Below are 18272 nucleotides of genomic sequence, written 5' to 3' on the forward strand. Positions count from 1 at the left end.
TCCTGGCACCAGCCGCTTTCTGACAGTGGTGGTGCAGTGGCACATAGATGCTGCAAGGGAGCCTCCACTGCAGTAACTTTGATGGGAAAAGAGGCATGAGGGGCCACGGTCGGCGGCTTTTCTGGGTGAAGGCCAGGCTCTGGAAGAGGGTACGTGAGGGCGACACTCGGAGAGCGGACCCATTAAAGGATCCATCTCCCCTATGAGAGCCCAGGCAGAGGTTGCAGGAGGGGGAACAGGGAGTGTCGCCTGTTGATGATTTTGGGAGATCGAGACCTTAAAAGGCCCGGTCGCCCCTGGAATCCGAATAAAAAAATAAACAAAAAAATAAAATAAAATCGGGGTCTGAAACCAGACCCTAGTGCCTCCTACAGACTAAGCAAGAACTGGTTCACTAGAGAGCCAGCAGAGGGTGTATACTGTGGAGGAGTTAACTTTTTTTGTGTATTTGCTTAGTGTCCTCCTAGTGGCGGCAGCATAACACCCATGGTCCTGTGTCCCCCAATGAGGCGAAGGAGAAAGTAAATTTAAACCTACAATGAAGAGGTTGTCCACTATTTTATCATTGATGACCCATCCTATTCCAATCAATAGGAGGCGGATGTGCAGTACCCGGCCGCAGCCACCATCAGAAGATGCAGTAGTCACGCAATTGAGCACTTCTGCCGGAGGCCGATGACACAAAGAACAGCTGATCGGCGTGGGTGCCAGACTTCGACTGAGAAAACATTGATGACTAGAGATGAGCGGTGTTCGAGTCGAACTGTTTGCAAATTTCAAATTCGAGCTGTTTTGGGCAGTGTTCGAGTCGTTCGACGAACCCGAACAATTTGCTTAAAATTCGGCTGTTCGAGTCTCTGTTCGATAACTGTTCGTTCACCAAAAGCCCAGCTTGATTTGCACATTAAGACTGTTTATCATTGTTAATGGACTGTTTCAGTGCATAGTGGGCGGGGGATAGATCTGTGCTGAAATAACGCCAATCTCCATTTTTTTTTCTTTCCCGCATTTACAGAGGGGAGGTGCAGTCTCTCAGCCTATCAGCAGTGCGCACACACACAGCAATGTGCATGTGATGCACACAAGCAAGGGCATGTGTCATTGGCTGTGTATGTCACATGTCCTTGCCCTATAAGAACCAGCCATTTGCCCCGTCACCACCATTTCCTCACTGCTGCAGCTTAGTGTTAGACGGCACCGCTGCTGCTGTGGGCGCTATACAGCCTAAGAGTGTTTTTTTGCCAGCGAATTTTCTGAGAGATAGGTTTAGGGAGTAGGGAGTTGGAACTAGTTGTAATATCATCCCTTTTCAGGGTAGGTTACAGCAGTTCATAGCACTGTTTGCCAGGCAGGTCTGAGCCAGTGCTGTGCAAGTGTTAGCCACAGCATTTGGTGTAATCTAGCTCAGCCAATCCTTTTGGGCTAGTAGCATTGTCTGATACTCATCTGAGTAGCCCGCCTGTGAAGCTAGCTACACCGCCTGTGTATCTCAATTTTTACTGCATCTAACCCAGTAAATCGTTTTGGGGTTTTGGGCTTAGTAGCAGCGTCTGCACGACAGCAGCGTAGCCCGCCTGTGAAACAAACTATACCGCCTGTGTATCTCAATTTTTACTGCATCTAACCCAGTAAATCGTTTTGGGCTTAGTAGCAGTGTTTGCACGTCAGCAGAGTAGCCCGCCTGTGAAACTAACTACACCGCATGTGTATCTCTATTTTCACTGCATCTAATCCAGTTAACAGTTTTGGGCCTAGGAGCAGTGTTTGCACGTCAGCAGTGTAGCCCGCCTGTGAAAAACTATACCGCCTGTGTATCTCAATTTTTACTGCTCGGTTTTCATCCATCGGTTGTTGTGCCAACAACTACAGATACAGAGTTGCCAATTAGTTAAGCACTAAAATGAGTGGCAAAAGGCCTGCTGCTGGTGGAATGGGGAATAGGCGTGTTCGAAAGGGAAAAAAGGTTGTGTCCATGGGGTAGGTGGTAAAGCAACAGTAACATCTGCAGAGAAAGACCATCTTCCAGCCAAAGTAAGATGTCTACTTCTTTTCGTGGACAATCTGATATGATCCCTTTCTTACGACCATCGCTACAAGCATCGCCAAAAATTCCAGATGAGGCACAAAAACAGCAGGTGCTTGAACGGATATCAAGTGCTCGTTAAAGTGGGCTCTCCTCCATGTCAACTTCAACATCACAACTACTCCAGTCCTCAGAGTTGTCACCACAATCGCACTTGCTTCCTCACAGGTCCCAAGTCTCCAGCTGCCCGTCTGAGCATGGGGTAACACACATGGTTGAGTCTGTAGAGCTGTTTACGCATACTATAGCCGGGGAATCAGAGGTCTGCTCCAGAGCTTCTGTGATTCCAGATGAGGAAATGATCTGCACTGATGCCCAGAATCTTTGTGAGTCGGATCCAGGCCCAGATGAAGAAGGTTCTGAGCATAAATGTAGACCCTCGTTCCCAAACTGTAACTCCTGTTGGTGGAGACAATGAGGAAGATGATGAGGAGACTGAGATACCTGATTGGAACGAAAACTTGACTTTTCGGTCGGGGCAGGAAGAGGTTGGCTCTGAGGACGACGGGTGTGAGAACACACAGGATGATGATGACAAGGTTGTAGACCCCACTTACTGTCAACCCCCAGTCCATGATGGCAGCAGAGGAGGTGGAGGAGGATGCTAGTGACGAGTCTGACGACGAGGTAACGGTGCGCCTTCCTGGACAGAGACGGAGTACTAGAAGCACGTCATCAACTGCATCCTCAACCCCAACTGTGCCTCAGACCAGAAGTCGTGATGGCTCTTTAGGTCGCACGGGCTCTAAGCCTTGCATAGCCTGGGCAATTTTTGACATCGCAAAGGATGACCCAACTCATGTTGTCTAAGATTTGTCAACAAAATCTCAGTAGAGGCCAAAAAAATCACTAGCTTAAGTACTTCATGCATGAACCGTCACATGAATATGAGGCATAAGTTGCAGTGGAAAGCTCAATGTGCTACAATGCAGCCTAGTGGGCCGGGTCAACCACCGTCTGTCCCATCAAGTGCATCCGCGTCCTCTTCATCCTCTGTGACTGTGGGGACAGCAGTTGCACTTGGTTTTGGATGCAGACCTTCCACCTCTTTACCCGCAACAGCCAGTGTGATTGGCAGGTCGTCAGGACATTTGCAAGTGGAAACACCTGCTGGTGTTGAGCGCTCTCTGACATCGACACCACATTTTGATCAAGGCAACATAACATCTCCGTCTGCATCTTCCTCACAGACCAGCAGTATGCCGGGGACACCCTACTCCACTCCGTCTAAGCACGGCAGCCAGCCCTCAGATGTGGACAAGTAAAAGACCATTTCCTCCTAGCCAAGACAAAGCTAAGAGGTTGAATTTCTCCATCTGCAAGCTGTTGGCTACAGAAATGCTGCCTTTCCGCCTGGTGGACACAGATGATTTTCGAGACCTTATGTCCGTCGCAGTGCCCCAGTATCAGATGCTCAGTCGCCACTACTTCTCAAAGAAAGCTGTGCCTGCGCTACACCAGCATGTCGCATACAACATCACCGCTTCCTTGAGAAACTCTGTGTGTGACAGGGTGCATTTCACCACAGACACTTGGACGAGTAGACATGGACAGGGGCATTACATGTCGGTGACTGGTCACTGGGTAACTACGGCGACATCAGGAGAAGGGGCTGCTAAGTCTTGCCGTCCCCACGAGTTACTCGTCGATCCTCAGCATCTAGAAGTTCCTCCACTGCTTCTGCCTCCTCAACCTCCTCTCGGTCCTCCACCTGCACCCAAAGCATGTCTGGTAATGCCACCCGCATTGTAACTGCGCAGAAGGAATCCTGCACACCTCCTCACTATGCTGTCCCCAGGGCTCAATGGCATCAGGCAGTATTTACATTGAAATGTCTGGGAAATGTGAGTCACACAGCTGAGGAGTTGTGGTCAGCTCTGGAGACCGAGTTCCATCAATGGTTGTCTCCACTCAACCTGCAGCCAGGGAAGGCTGTGTGCGACAATGCTGCAAACCTGGGTGCGGCCCTTCGCCGGGGCAATGTCACACATGTGCCTTGCATGGCTCACGTTTTGAACCTGGTTGTCCAGCAGTTTTTATCCCACTATCCCGGACTAGATGGGCTTCTGCAGAGAGCAAGGTCGCTGTGTGCTCACTTCCGCCATTCGCATCCCGCAGCTCGACGAATTGCATCTCTACAGAAGTCGTTGGGCCTGCCAGTTCACCGGCTGAAATGCGATGTGCCCACACGGTGGAATTCAACTCTGCACATGTTGCAGCACCAACGAACCCTGGTGCAATACGTTATGACGTATAGCATGGGCCAACGAAATCAAGAGGTGGGGCAAATCACGCTGCAGGAGTGGTCTCAGATCAGGGACCTATGCAGCCTTCTGCAGTTTTGAAATAACAACTAAGATGTTTAGTGCTGACGATGCCATTATCAGCATGACCATTCCGGTGATTTACGCATGCTGGAGCACACCTTACAGTGTCTGGAGTCAGGTGGTGAAACAAGAGGAGGAAGAACAGGAGTCGTATGCGGAAGGCATCATATCTCCAAGGTCAAGAAGGTTGGCAGCACCAAGGCGGCTGGCATTGGAGGCTGGGGGAGACAGATTACCGAGGGCACATGGTAGCAGCCAAACTGTTGAGGAAGGTGCAGGAGGCGAGGAAGAAGTGGAGGACGAACTGGCGCTGGGCATGGAAGACTAATCAGATGAGGGAGACCTTGATCAAATTTCTTTTGAGCGAGGTTGGGGGGAGAGGGCAGCCGAAGGAAGCATGATTCTCACCTCGCACCACCAAGACAAGGACTTGGTCCTCCCGGACACAAGTGCTTTCTTGCTGCACTACCTGCAACATGACCCTCGGATTGTCAGAATCCGAAGTAATGCCGACTACTGGGTTGCCACACTCCTAGATCCCCGGTACAAAAGCAAATTTGGCGAAATAATTCCTGCCATAGAAAGGGATTCACGCATGCAGGAGTATCAGCAGAGACTGTTACAGAATCTAACATCTGCTTTTCCACAAAACACCAGTGGTGCACGTAGTCAATCTTTGAGTTCTAACTTGCCAACCGTGGGACTATCGAGTCATCATCACTCTAACCGTAACAGTAACATCGTATCTGGTGGTAACAGCAATTTTTTCCAATCGTTTCAAGATTTTTTTAGACCATCCTTTGCAAAGCCACAGGAGACAAAGTCTGACGCACAGCCAACGCCTAGAGAGGATGGTACAAGAGTATCTCCAAGTTAACATCGATGCCATGACTGTGGAACTGGACCTTTGCTTATTTTGGGCTTCCAATCTTGAAAAATGGCCTGAGCTCGCCACTCATGCCTTGGAGATCTTGTCGTGCCCCGCAGCCAGCGTTCTCTCTGGATGTGTGTTCAGCGCTGCTGGTGGTGTGCTGACAGATAAGCGCACGCGGCTGTCCAGTGACAATGTAGACAGACTAACGTTCATCAAGATGAACATATCCTGGATCCGCAAGGACTTTTCTACCCCTGTGTCATCTTGGGGAGACTAAAAAGCTTGGTTTTTGAAAATCACTTCACCGTTTTAAAAAACTCTGGCGAAATTGATGCCACTTAAGTGGTGTTTGTGGCCGAATTTTTTGAAAAAAATGGAGACTTATTTACTCCCCTTGCTGAGTTTTACATGACGTTGCCATCAATTCCAGGTGGGTGGGGTCGTCTGCAGAGTTGTTTACTCATACTATGGCCTGGGATTCAGAGGTCTGCTCCAAAGCTTCAGTGTCTGCTAGTCAGCAGAGTAGTCCAGCCACCCACCGCCTGTTTACCTAAGTACTATTTTTAATGGCATCTGGCCCAGGAAATCCTTTTGGGCCTAGTAGAATTTAGTGCTACTCAGCAGCATACCCCACCCATGAAGCAAGCTACACCGCCTGTTTACCCAGCTATTATTTTGTAACGGCATCTAGCCCTGGAAATCCATTTGGGCCTAGTAGAATTTAGTGCTACTCAGCAGCGTACCCCACCCATGAAGCAAGCTACACCGCCTGTTTACCTAACTACTATTTTGTAACGGCATCTGGCCCAGGAAATCCTTTTGGGCCTAGTAGCAATTTCTGCTACTCAGCAGAGTACCCCACCCATGAAGCAAGCTACACCGCCTTCTTTCTTTCTCAATCTAACCCCTCGGCTCTGGGGTGTCCTCTCCCTCAAGCTCTCTCCTTCTCACAGGTGGACTACCGCTTGTTTTCACACTGTGGCGAATCTTTTGGGCCCATGCATAAGAAGTCGTCGAGGTAATGGACAATATGTGCCGCCTTACAAATGTCCATGACGAAACATTTGAGGAAGCAACTAAACGCCTCAAATAGTGAGCAGGATATGGAGCACCCCATGGGCAAACAGCGATCTATGTAGTATGCTCCTTCACAGAAGCAGCCCAATGGGAGGACACTATTCGGAGGCACAGGTAGTAACCGGAACACCCCCTCAATGTCTGTTTTGGCCATTAGGGTGCCCCTTACCAACTTCTTGACCTGCCTGATTGCCTCATCAAAGGAGGTACAGTACATAGTACTGTACTTGGTTCCGCGTCGATGTTGTCGTTTACTGACCTGCCCCTTGGATATGACAAATGGTGGATTAGTCTGAATGTATTGGGTTCATTTTTTGGCACAACTCTCAACGGGGGTACCACTACGTCTTCTAAGGAAAGTGTTCTGAATGGACCCGCCGCCATTCTACCTAAAGATATTTATTTTTTAGTTTTTTTGTCAAAACGTCTGGGTGTTGGTAGAGTGAGTTTAGATTTTTACTCCAGCCTTTCTTGATTTTAGAAGGGCATGACATGCCTATATCCGTGTCTCCTCCTCCTTTTACTCCTGCACCTCTTTTCTTTTCGCATGACTATATGTAGTTGTGACTTTTCCATGTGTTTGTTGTGTCTTCTGAGCAGTTTGTCAGCTTTTGGTCACCTTTTAAGGTGTTTTCTATGTGTTTGCCTGCCATTGGTTTCAATGGGGTTCGACGGTGTTCGAATGTTCATCGAACATCCCCCTGTTCGACGAACCGACCCTGAACACTAGGGAGGTGGCTCATCTCTATTGATGACCAATCTTGAGGATAGCTCATCAATGATAAAGTAGTGGACAACCTCCATGTCTCACAATAGCATATTCAAAAATGAGACTCAAAAAGTGAAAAAAAGGCCACACCCCTAACTAGTATTGACTGCACAAAGGGAACAATACATCGATGATGTACAAAACAGTTGTCAAAATATCCCTTTTAAATTGAGTGATCTAAATGTACCGAGCAAGCTATAGAATATGTATTATGTAAAGTGCAAATATAAGCAATATAAATAATAATTGGTCATAGATATAGCCCGATGTGAGGCAAGCTTCATACTGTATTAAGAGCAAACCGTTAAGTGCATAGATGAATGTAAATGTTAGCAATAAAGTGGTCCTCTCGTTGGTGTGCTCATATCCCTGAGATCATCTGTCACTCAATTTTAAAGGGATATTTTGTCAGCAGTAGTGATGAGCAAGTATACTCATTGCTCGGTTTTCCCGAGCACGCTCGGGTGATCTCCGAGTATTTATTAGTGTTCCGAGATTTAGTTTTCATCGCAGCAGCTGAATGATTTACGGCTACTAGCCAGCCTAAGTACATGTGGGGGTTGCCTGGTTGCTAGGGAATCCCCACATGTATTCAAGCTGGCTATTAGCCGTAAATTATTCAGCTGCAGCGATGAAAACAATCTCTGAGCAGTCATAAATACTCGGGAGACCACCCGAGCATGCTGGGGAATACCCGGGCAACGAGTACACTCGTTCATCACTAGTCAGCAACTGTTTTGTGAATCACTGATGTATTGTTCCCTTTGTCGATTATACAGGTCTTGTACCTTCTGTACGGTCAATATTACCTGGTCTTTTTGCCTCCTGAGACTAATTTTGATATATATAATTTATAAGCCACCGTGAGACTTAATAAAGGTTAACACACTGGCCTTCATCAGTGCACTTGTTTTTTTTATAGGTTTATATGGCAAATAGAGATGTAGGATTCGTCAGTCTAGAGAACATGTTTTCTCTGCTCCAGAGTTCAGTGGCTGCTTTACACCACTCTATCCGATGCTTGGCATTATGCTTGGTGATCTACTGCATGCAGTTCCTGCATCACGGAAACCCTCGCCATAAAGCTTCAGGCTTACAGGCTTTGAATTGCACAGTTATGGAGTCAGCAAAAAGTTTAGGACATTTTTATGTGTATAGGTAACAGTATATGCGGCAGAATGCACCTTCGTCATCTTGCTCAGTTTTGATGCTGCCAAGGCTAGCTGTGGGTGTACTTACTAGAATAAATCTACAGCTCATTTCATCTCACCTATTAGATCGATCATATACAAAGTTCTGTCTGTAAGACATCTGGTTTAAATTGATATCAAAATCTGTATATTTCTCACCATGCTCAGTGTGGTCTAAATGGTGATACATCCAGCAAAGTTACTCCACAATGTGATGCCCAAGAAGAAAAGCCAACATATAGCTACAGGAATAACCTGCCAAAAGATGAAGGCCAGTTCAACGGCTCCTGCATGTTTTGCTAATGTTTATTCCATCATGGATAAAATAAGGTAAGTCTTAAGGTACCGTCACACTAAACGATATCGCTAGCAATCCGTGACGTTGCAGCGTCCTGGATAGCGATATAGTTGTGTTTGACACGCAGCAGCGATCAGGATCCTGCTGTGATATCGCTGGTCGTTGATTAAAGTTCAGAACTTTATTTGGTCGTCAGATCGGCGTGTATCGTTGTGTTTGACAGCAAAAGCAACGATACCAGCGATGTTTTACAATGGTAACCAGGGTAAATATCGGGTTACTAAGCGCAGGGCCGCGCTTAGTAACCCGATGTTTACCCTGGTTACCAGTGTAAAAGTAAAAAAAAAAACAAAAACAGTACATACTCACCCTCTGATGTCTGTCACACGTCCCTCGCTGTCCGCTTCCTGCACTGACTGAGCGCCGGCCGTAAGTGAAAGCAGAGCACAGCGGTGACGTCACCGCTCTGCTGTTAGGGCCGGCACTCAGTCAGTGCAGGAAGCGGACGCCGGGGGACGCGAAGGGGAGTATGTAGTGTTTGTTTTTTTACATTTTACACTGGTAACCAGGGTAAACATCAGGTTACTAAGCGCGGCCCTGCGCTTAGCAACCCGATGTTTACCCTGGTTACCCAGGGACCTCGGCATCGTTGGTCGCTGGAGAGCGGTCTGTGTGACAGCTCTCCAGCGACCAAACAGCGACGCTGCAGCGATCAGCATCATTGTCTGTATCGCTGCAGCGTCGCTTAGTGTGACGGTACCTTTATAGCACGGTCTCTGCATTGCTGGACTTTATGTTTTGGATGGAGACATCTGTGGATCCAGAGGGGATGTCCATGCAACATGAGTGTCCTCAAAACACCAACAGTGAGCAGCATTATGGTATGTTACAGCTAAGAGATGGTGCAAACTTAGACTAGACACTAAAGTTGGGCCAAGTTACAGTAGAACTGGTTAATCTAAAAAGTAGCATCAATAAATTGGCCCCATTATATCTACACTGCTCAACATTGGAAGTTGTGGAATTACGGAAACCACAGGATCCAGACATGTTGTTAATGATGTGCAAATGATAAAAAACTGGTACCAAAATTTCAAGGCACTTTGAGTCATTCAGCGTCATGTACGAGCGCCATGAAGAAGAATGTTCTGCCATGCTGAAGGCACACAAATCATTAAGATCCACTGCTAGCAGATGCTTTGCAATTGCCAAAGGCTTCCCAGATGGGAGGCAATTAGGGAGACTATGCAGGCCATGGTAGCACATTTAGGCCATGCAGCTGCTCACAGTAGCACGAGCAATATGCTTCCTGGCATTGTCAAGTTGAAAAATGTCTCCTAGGAAACACTGGCTTTTTCCATTACCAAATCAATGTAACAGCGAGCTATTAGCGCACTGGAAAGAAGACTAGAAGGTTCTGGCAACCGCACATTATGCCACCCGACACAAAAATGTCAGTAGTAGGACCGTTGTGATGCTCCCTCGTGAAGGTGATCCCATTCACTTCACTCTTCCGCTCCCAAAGGCTATTATGGTGAAGAGCAAAAAGGCAATGGAGGTCTATCTTCTTCAGTGATGAATCCTAGTTTTGACTTGGACACAATGATAGTGGGAGATGGGGCTGGAAACTACATGGGCAACTCCATTACAGAAAGCCATCTGCAGCACAGGGGAGGGCGTGGGACCTTTACAATAATGGGCAGGTTGTTTTAATGTTATGGGTGCATGGTGTATAATCTTCAAGTCCCGAATCTTGCCAGTGTTACTCTTACACCAAAAAAGCGCCGATCTCCCCTTAGTATACAATCTACACAAACACAATGCACTTCTAAAACAGCAATAATGAGATGGATACTTCTAAAATAAAACAAAACGTTTATTCCAAGCAAAGTTGACGCACACAAATGATTCAGTAGTTATTGCCGTAATTAAATAAAAAGATGGGATAAATTAAACAAGACAGGAAAAGGAAGTACTGCAGAGAATGGAACCACAAAAATATGTAACATCTGCATGCAAAAGCTACAGGGAGAAGAAGAACCATAAGACAGAAAGGCAAATATCTTGGGTTTTTTATGAACGGAGACCATACTCTTCCAAATATGAGACACTTGCCAAGTCTCATGACGAGGAACCAAGCAACTTCAACAAAGTAACCAGAAAGCCATTCCCATAGTCTGTGACCTTTATGAATCTCAAAGTCTTTCTTGGTTTAGGAGAAGTTGCGAGATCCCACTTCAGAGTGCCGTGAATGTTTGCAGTTAGAGATGCTGGTTCCTGGAGATGTCCAACTTTTGCATAGTTCTTTTGCATCTGGGACTTCAAGGAAAATATTACGCTTTGTAAAACACTTTTTTGAAACCCTGTGTGTATATTGTGAACATGAGGTCTCCCTTCAAGTCTCAAATGTTAATAAGGAACCAAGGTATTAATGCAAAGAAATCATTACAAATGCCCTACGTTTGTTAATGCAATCTCCGACAAAAACTCAAAAGGACACAACATTCACGTATTCATTCTCTAGATCCTCGCTATGTACATGCATTTCTAAGCATTATTTACGGGTGAAATACTACAGCCATCTTCACACAACTCGGATACAGTATGATTCGTCAAATGCGACAACTTCTATACTAAGCAGTAATCACAGACTGCTGCTGCCGATGCCACATCAATACGGACAGGACAGACGGCTTCCACCATGAAGCCCTGTAGGGAATCAAGAACAGTCTGCTTCATTCTATAGTTCAGTGAATACGTGTATAATTCTTAAGCAAAAAACTGACAAATGGAACCAATGACATTACCTGAATTGATAGATTCAACAGAAAATCACTGTATATTTCTATGGTTCTTTGTAATTGCAGCCCTTGATACCCACAATTATCAGCACCATAGGTTTGATATGTCCTCTTCTATTAAGCTGGCAAATCACTATAGACAGAAGTCGCTAATGCTCAACTAGCTGGAAATTATTATTCCCAAAGACACCCGACCGCCTCCATTTCAGTGTGGACAAGGGTTGATGCATTCTGAATGGGGAGAGGCGAATCAGCCATTCCATGTCACTTCTGGTCTCAGATCACGTCTGTGAACAAAAGGGCTGAGCATACTGAAATCCAACAACCCGATCCTATAGCTGAGCAAAAAGATTTGCAGGATGCTTATCCAAAGCACAAGTTGGCTCACTATAGTAGTTGGACCAGGAAAATCCAAACTTCCTCGGCTACCACTTGAATGCAGAAATCCTCAGGTGATTACTAGGCCTTTGTGAAGGCATGGTATTCTCAAGAGACCTAGTGACCAAGGCCATGGATTATGGATATAGACACCAGTCCTGGATCCTGCAAATCTTTTTGCTCATCTAAGACTATCCCCATCCCCCAACATCTACAGTCATGGGGAATTTGGGATATCTTGACGCACATTAAAGGGGAGATCCGGAACTTTGTTAAAAAAAAAAAAACTGTGCTTAAGCACCAGCAAGCAGGTAGTTGCTACCTACATGCCACGTTGGATTCTTTTCCGCCCTTCTCTGACGATGAGGCATGGGTTCTGACGTAATTCTGATTTAGATATGTACCCGTGGCTACAATCAGACAAGACACTGCTGTCAGTGTTGGAAGAATTATCTAAGGCAAAAACGGGGACAGGATCAAGCTGAGGAACTGAACACTCAGCAATGACATAGTCCTACACCAACTAGCCACGGAGGCCTCCAAAATCTCACTTCTGGGTTTGCCTACGGCTTTATCACCACCCTTGGACTAAATATTATTAGTTGAACAAAAGTAACGACTGTGCTTTCAGCCATATTAACTTTTCTATAAAAACCTTTCTTCCCAGCAGCACCGGGGAAGAGTAATGGGCTTTGAAAGTCAAAACTAACATAGATAGATCCTTCCCGAAACTGCAGCAGCACAAGGCCACATATGATGATCTAAAAACCGATCTGGAATAATAAATCCCAGCAGTTGATATGTTTAGAGCGTATAAGCGGAAACTGTAGATACCAGGCTGTTTGCCAACGTCAAAGGCACATATTACACAATCACACAGCTTGTTCAGAATAGGACAATGTGGTGTTTCTTTGTGCCATGTTGGTGTTGGCAGGGTCAGATATATTTCAATATAATGTCCAAGGCCTAGCTTCCACTTCCTGCTTGAAAAGGTGGCAGGGAAGCAATGCAGGGACACACATTGCGCCGTGTATCACGATACTAGAATTCCCTTTTGTCCAATGGGTTAGAACACAATGAAAGGATTAGGACATCTGGCAACTTCTTTACAAGTAGGACCGTATCTCACTTGTAGTTTCACTGAAGTTTTGGGACTTTTGGCACAAGCTACATCTCAACGCAAACTTTTAGAAGAAACTGGAGTACTGGGAAAGGCAAGAGAAAACTAACTTTTAACTGAGAGCGAAAGCTCCGTTGCATAAAATACTTTATGATGCTCTGGGGGATCTTAGTTGCCTAACATAGAATACTTACTCATAGGCACTTAATGTTGTCAATTCTTACAGTATTTTTGAAAGAACATTATAAAAATGTATCAAATCGAGTATAAAAAAAAAAAAAAACATCCTGCATAGAAAATGGTTGTAACTTTGGCACAACTTCCCTTAATGTGACATTATAGAAAGCATTTAAAAAAAAAAAAATCAGATGATTTTATCCTTGGGTGTTATGTTAAGAGCACTTGGAGATTACAAAAAGTGTCCATATTAATTACAAAAAAAAAAAAAAAAAAGAAGAGGAGAAGAGGCCACTGTTGTGAAAGAATCATTTTGCTCTCGACATAGCATGGCGCAAGCAAGGACAGTCCTCACTTCCTCAGCCCTTTCCCTACTGCAAAAATCAATGACGTAAGTATTAGTTAAGACGGTCTCAATTCACTTTCCCACCTGCGATATGCCTTACACATCATAGACCTGAACAGCGGTGGTCGGGAGCATCAATGAATTTCTCAGGACGCCGCTGTATGGGAGTGACGCATTCACGCTGCCCCAAGCACAAGACAGCGATGAATCCCAGGCACACGGGCAGCGAATGGAATAAAAAGAAGCCAGCAAGAGGTAAAAGCACCGGCACTGGCATGAGAGTTATTCAAGTATCAAGAAAAGGCCAGAAAACAAGAGCAGGCGTCTTCAGAGGGCAGAGACGTAGAAAGTTATTCCCACAATGCGGTTGGAATCCCAAAAAGATCGGGACCTGAAATGGCCACAAACAGTTCAATCCTTCTTTCAGGAAGAAAGACGCACAGCATGGGGGTGCCACATCCTCCCTCGCACTAAGTACGTTCACTGCCACGACAAGAAGAGAGCACCAATCTCTGGTCCGGTTATCTGTCGATTATTGCCTCAGCTGCCGATGAGCAGAGGAGGAGTGACACTTGTAAAATGTTAGGAGGGTTAACGGGGCCGAGGGCGTACTGGAGGAAGGTCTTCACTCGATGTTAGCGGTTGCCTTTCATTGCTTCTTTTGCAGCCAGGATGAGAGGAGTCAGGCTGGACAGTGGTTTCGCAAGTTTCAAGAACGGGTGCTGTAAAATAAAAAAAAAAAGGAAAAAAAAATTATTAAAGTATAACCGTGGTCAAAGAGAAAAAAAAAAAAAAAATAGAATGTTGACATTTTCCCAGTAACAGTAAGGCTATATTCACAGCTGCATTCAAAACGCAGGCTTGTCTATAGTACATATTTTATAAAGTTAGGTGTACTCAGTAAAAAGACATAGCTATACACAACCTCAAGAAATGAAATGAGGAAAGACGATATATTGCAAGTTTTTAAGATTAAAAATCAAATCTTTGTCATTAGAACATAGTAAAGAAAAAAATAAGTATTTTTGAAATTAAAGCTATAGAACATGAGAAAGCACGCTCGCACGGAAGTAAAATGCTAAGATTGACAATAATTAAATACACAGATTTGACTATGAAGCTTACTCAAAGTAAAACTTTTTTTTGTGCACACGCCACTCAGAGTGTAAAATAATGTATATGCGATATCTGTGTACTGTTTAAATTACAAGGGTACAACCTATAAAAAGACCCACAGTATGAATATAAAGTGCACATATAATGATGTGGACCACTAAGTTGCCAATGTAGACATCACAACATTATGAGGAATTAAATGATTAGAGGAGACCAGTGCAAGTCACTGAGTAGAACATGGGGCAAACTAAGCAGCATGCCCCTTCGGAAGAAGCTCATATGCGAAACGGCGCTGTCGGGGCAGGAGCACGCAGTGGTCAGGAACCATGCACATATCACTTTGTAAGTACCGTAACTTTCCTGAACTATGACTATACTTTATTTTTCCACATACTCAATGCAGCAGTGGGTAGCCGAATATATTTTTCGAGCATCGGGCACACCCAAGACAATCTGTTAGCACCCAAGCATGATAACTTATTGAGCACGTTCGCTCTGCACTAGTTTGAATGCTATCAATTTTTTTCCCTTCATTTGAATGAGCAAGTTTAAAATGTGACTTAGATTGGTTTTCTTTTTTGAGGACACTCTCTCCCCCCCCCCCCCCCCCTTAAAATTAAAAAAAAAAAAAAAAAAAATACAGAGTCGTGAACAGCACCATAAAGTATAGTGAGTGACAGCACCTGCTGGCTGTATAACACAGCCAGTGTCTGCTGGATTGATATTATCCCAGACCCAGAAATTGCATCAAAGAAGGCGACTATATCATAATGGTATGTGTCATATGTCTGGGAGGGATAGATCATCTCATCTCAGGCTGATGTAAAATGTAGAAGCAGTTACTAATTCTGTCATATGCAGAACAGATATTTTGCACCAAATATTCAGCCAATGTAAAAAAATATTTCCGTAAAGTTTGAGCATTTCTTCCACTAACCTGTAGGAGGTCTCTTGCTGATCCTCTCTTTTCTACATCCATCTCCAAAGAACGATTCAGGAAATCTCGGAAAATTGGTGAAAGTTTTTCAGGGTTTTGCAGTTCTGGGGTGCCATTAGTAGCAATCAAATACAAAGCCTGGGAAATAAGAAGAAAGTAATAGGAAATAGAACTTTCAAGAAGAACATTTTGATATTTCAAACTTTAGCAACTCCTCTTATATTAAATGTAAGGCTTAACCCTGAATTCTAATGAATAAAATATATATATATTTTTTTTAGCAGAAGACTACTACTCACTTTTATTAAAATCTAACATGGCAAGCCTTTTTCCTACATTCAGCAAACCACGTAGGGTGAAAACCATAGTACCTACCCTTAGAGGGTTCTCGTTGAGATAAGGTGGCTCTCCTTCCACCATTTCAATAGCCATGATTCCAAGCGACCAGATGTCTACCTTGGGACCATAGGCTTTCCTGGTCACCACCTCAGGTGCCATCCAGTATGGTGTCCCCACCATGGTGCTCCTCTTACTCTGCTCAGGAGTAATCTGGGCACAGAAACCAAAGTCCGCTGAAGGTGACAAAGGAAAAATAAAAGGTGATTAGTGAGAGTGAAAACAACGAAGAACTTCTGACATCCAGGTAATGGGAAATCACATTTTACAACATTATAACCAATACGAGTATAGACAAGCTATGAGTGCTGGTACGGTCACACAATCCATATACATTGCTCTACACACCCACATTTACCACAACATAAAAGATAAATTTCTAAAACCCAGAAGTGGAACCAAATACCAATATGGTAAACTGTTTAGCTTATTTAACCCTTAAGATCATAGTTATTGTCTGAAAACATTTTTGGTGTTACATGTATAAGAATTTTTGACATTTCTTTCCTCCACATCATAGATTTCTATTGATTTTTCCTTTTAATAATAATGCAATTTTCACACCTGGTGCTTGTGAAGCCCAAGAGTTTCCATCAGTTTTCTCATCATCCCAGGCTTACAATAATATTACTTTTATATACAACTGATCACACGGGAGCCACCAATCACAGCAGGCGATATCACAGCTCACCCCTTACCCCTTCACAATGACCTTTGCACCTGCTCATTAGACACTTCAGTACAAGATTGATAGTGTGTCAATTGCTTCTAATGTACATGTATTGTTGTAGAAACAACTGGAAGGAGTGTAAAACAGCCTCAAAGGCCAGTTGGAAAATGCAAGATATCAAAGTTTTTTAATGACACCCTGCTCATAAATCTGATTCATGACATCTCTGAACAGGCAGTACATGAGAGCTGACAGTGCTAAGTGCTAGGTGTTTGTAATGTGACACCACTAAACTCAGCTGCACTGTCCCAACCCCCACTGACATGCAGAATGTTAGATCCAGGGGATCAGTGCTGTATCATTACATCTCACACACCGAGAAGCCTGCTCTAAACTATGGTGTGGGTGTAAACATTTTTCCTTTGAGTGTTGAGGTCTGCTTATGATTGGATCAGGGGTCATACAGGGAGAAGTGCATGTCCCCAGTGAGAATTGTCTGATAACTTATTTGGTAGGTCTAAGTCTAACTTATTAGGTGGCAAATACTTTTGATTGCAAATCTCAGCAGCGAGGAAAATTAAAAAAAAAATATATATATATATATATATTTTATTCTGCTCTGCATTGCGATTCCAGTTCAACATGAAAGCTTTGGTGAAAAGTTTTATTAATAAAGATTGTGATATGGAAAAACAAATATTGCCAATTAACAAAAAAAAAATAAAAAATACATGTACATAGTCAATGACTAAAGACTGGAACATGCATGCTTGTCTTGGTGATAGAAGCTGTGATTTTATTTACAAGACAGGTTCTTATTAGAAGACACTGGATTTTCTTGTTACTACAGCACAGCATCCGACCTTGTGGCACTACAAGTTTCCATGCATCTTGTCTCCTGGTGACTGAGCGGACTTTCCAATATATTTGTTGAGTTAACAAGAAGTACAAGTCTAAAATAGCCTCAGTGGCAAGTGTGAAAATTGCAAGATTTCTATATATTTTATTTTAAATAAAGATTGTAATACGAAGGGGAAAAATACAAACATGTGACACAAAAACCTACATTTAAATAATAGGCTATTTTCTGATGACATTCCCTTTTAATTCAATTGTTACTAAATCTAATTTTTATTTCTTTTTTTAATTTTGACACAAAGTGTTGTAAATAAATTTAGGGATTTAACTTTATTCTTGTAAAAAATTTGTATCCGAGTGGCTTCCAAGAACTTGCTTTTCTGCCTCTTGTATATTTATCCGCATTATCAGAACGTAATCATTTGATGTACAGATGGGATCAGTGAAAGGGTGTGATTATCAAAATAATCTCCTCCAGCAGATTATCCCCAGAGTTAGTGAGACAGAGGTGCTGTGCCTTTTACTGCCATCATCAGTACTCCAAATGTGTGCGTTCTAATATCGATGTCGCTAATGGCAGGCAAACAGGGGAAAAGCCGGGGTTTGGAAGCCAATTACATGCAATATTTGTAATAATGGTCTCAACCTACATGAAAATGATCATCAACACCTGATTGGTATAATCAATTACTTTTACACCTGATCCTACAAAACCCCTGACCGTGTTGTCTAGAATAACTGACGTGGTTTTGAAGGTAAAGAGCGGTCACACCAAGGAATGATCCAACTCATACTTCTATTTTTGAAAGCATTCTTACTTCACAACACTTTTTCCCCACAACTACCTAAAACTTT

General features: G+C 44.0%; 1 protein-coding gene across 2 annotated transcripts in view; it reads right to left on the reverse strand.

The window, feature by feature from the left end:
* Positions 1 to 10473: 10473 nt before the first annotated feature.
* PAK2 (p21 (RAC1) activated kinase 2) overlaps positions 10474 to 18272 on the reverse strand; it is a 52853-nt gene continuing 45054 nt past the window's right edge. For both annotated transcript variants that reach the window (XM_077291225.1, XM_077291226.1), the window contains exons 13-15: positions 15869 to 16065; positions 15494 to 15631; positions 10474 to 14162 (exon numbers count right to left, since the gene is read on the reverse strand). In XM_077291225.1, coding sequence (XP_077147340.1) covers positions 14076 to 14162; positions 15494 to 15631; positions 15869 to 16065 — 422 coding nt within the window. In that variant the 3' untranslated portion in view covers positions 10474 to 14075. The remainder of the gene's footprint in view (positions 14163 to 15493; positions 15632 to 15868; positions 16066 to 18272) is intronic.

This window comes from Ranitomeya variabilis, chromosome 2 (assembly GCF_051348905.1).
Source record: "Ranitomeya variabilis isolate aRanVar5 chromosome 2, aRanVar5.hap1, whole genome shotgun sequence".
NCBI classification, from domain to species: Eukaryota; Metazoa; Chordata; class Amphibia; order Anura; family Dendrobatidae; genus Ranitomeya; species Ranitomeya variabilis.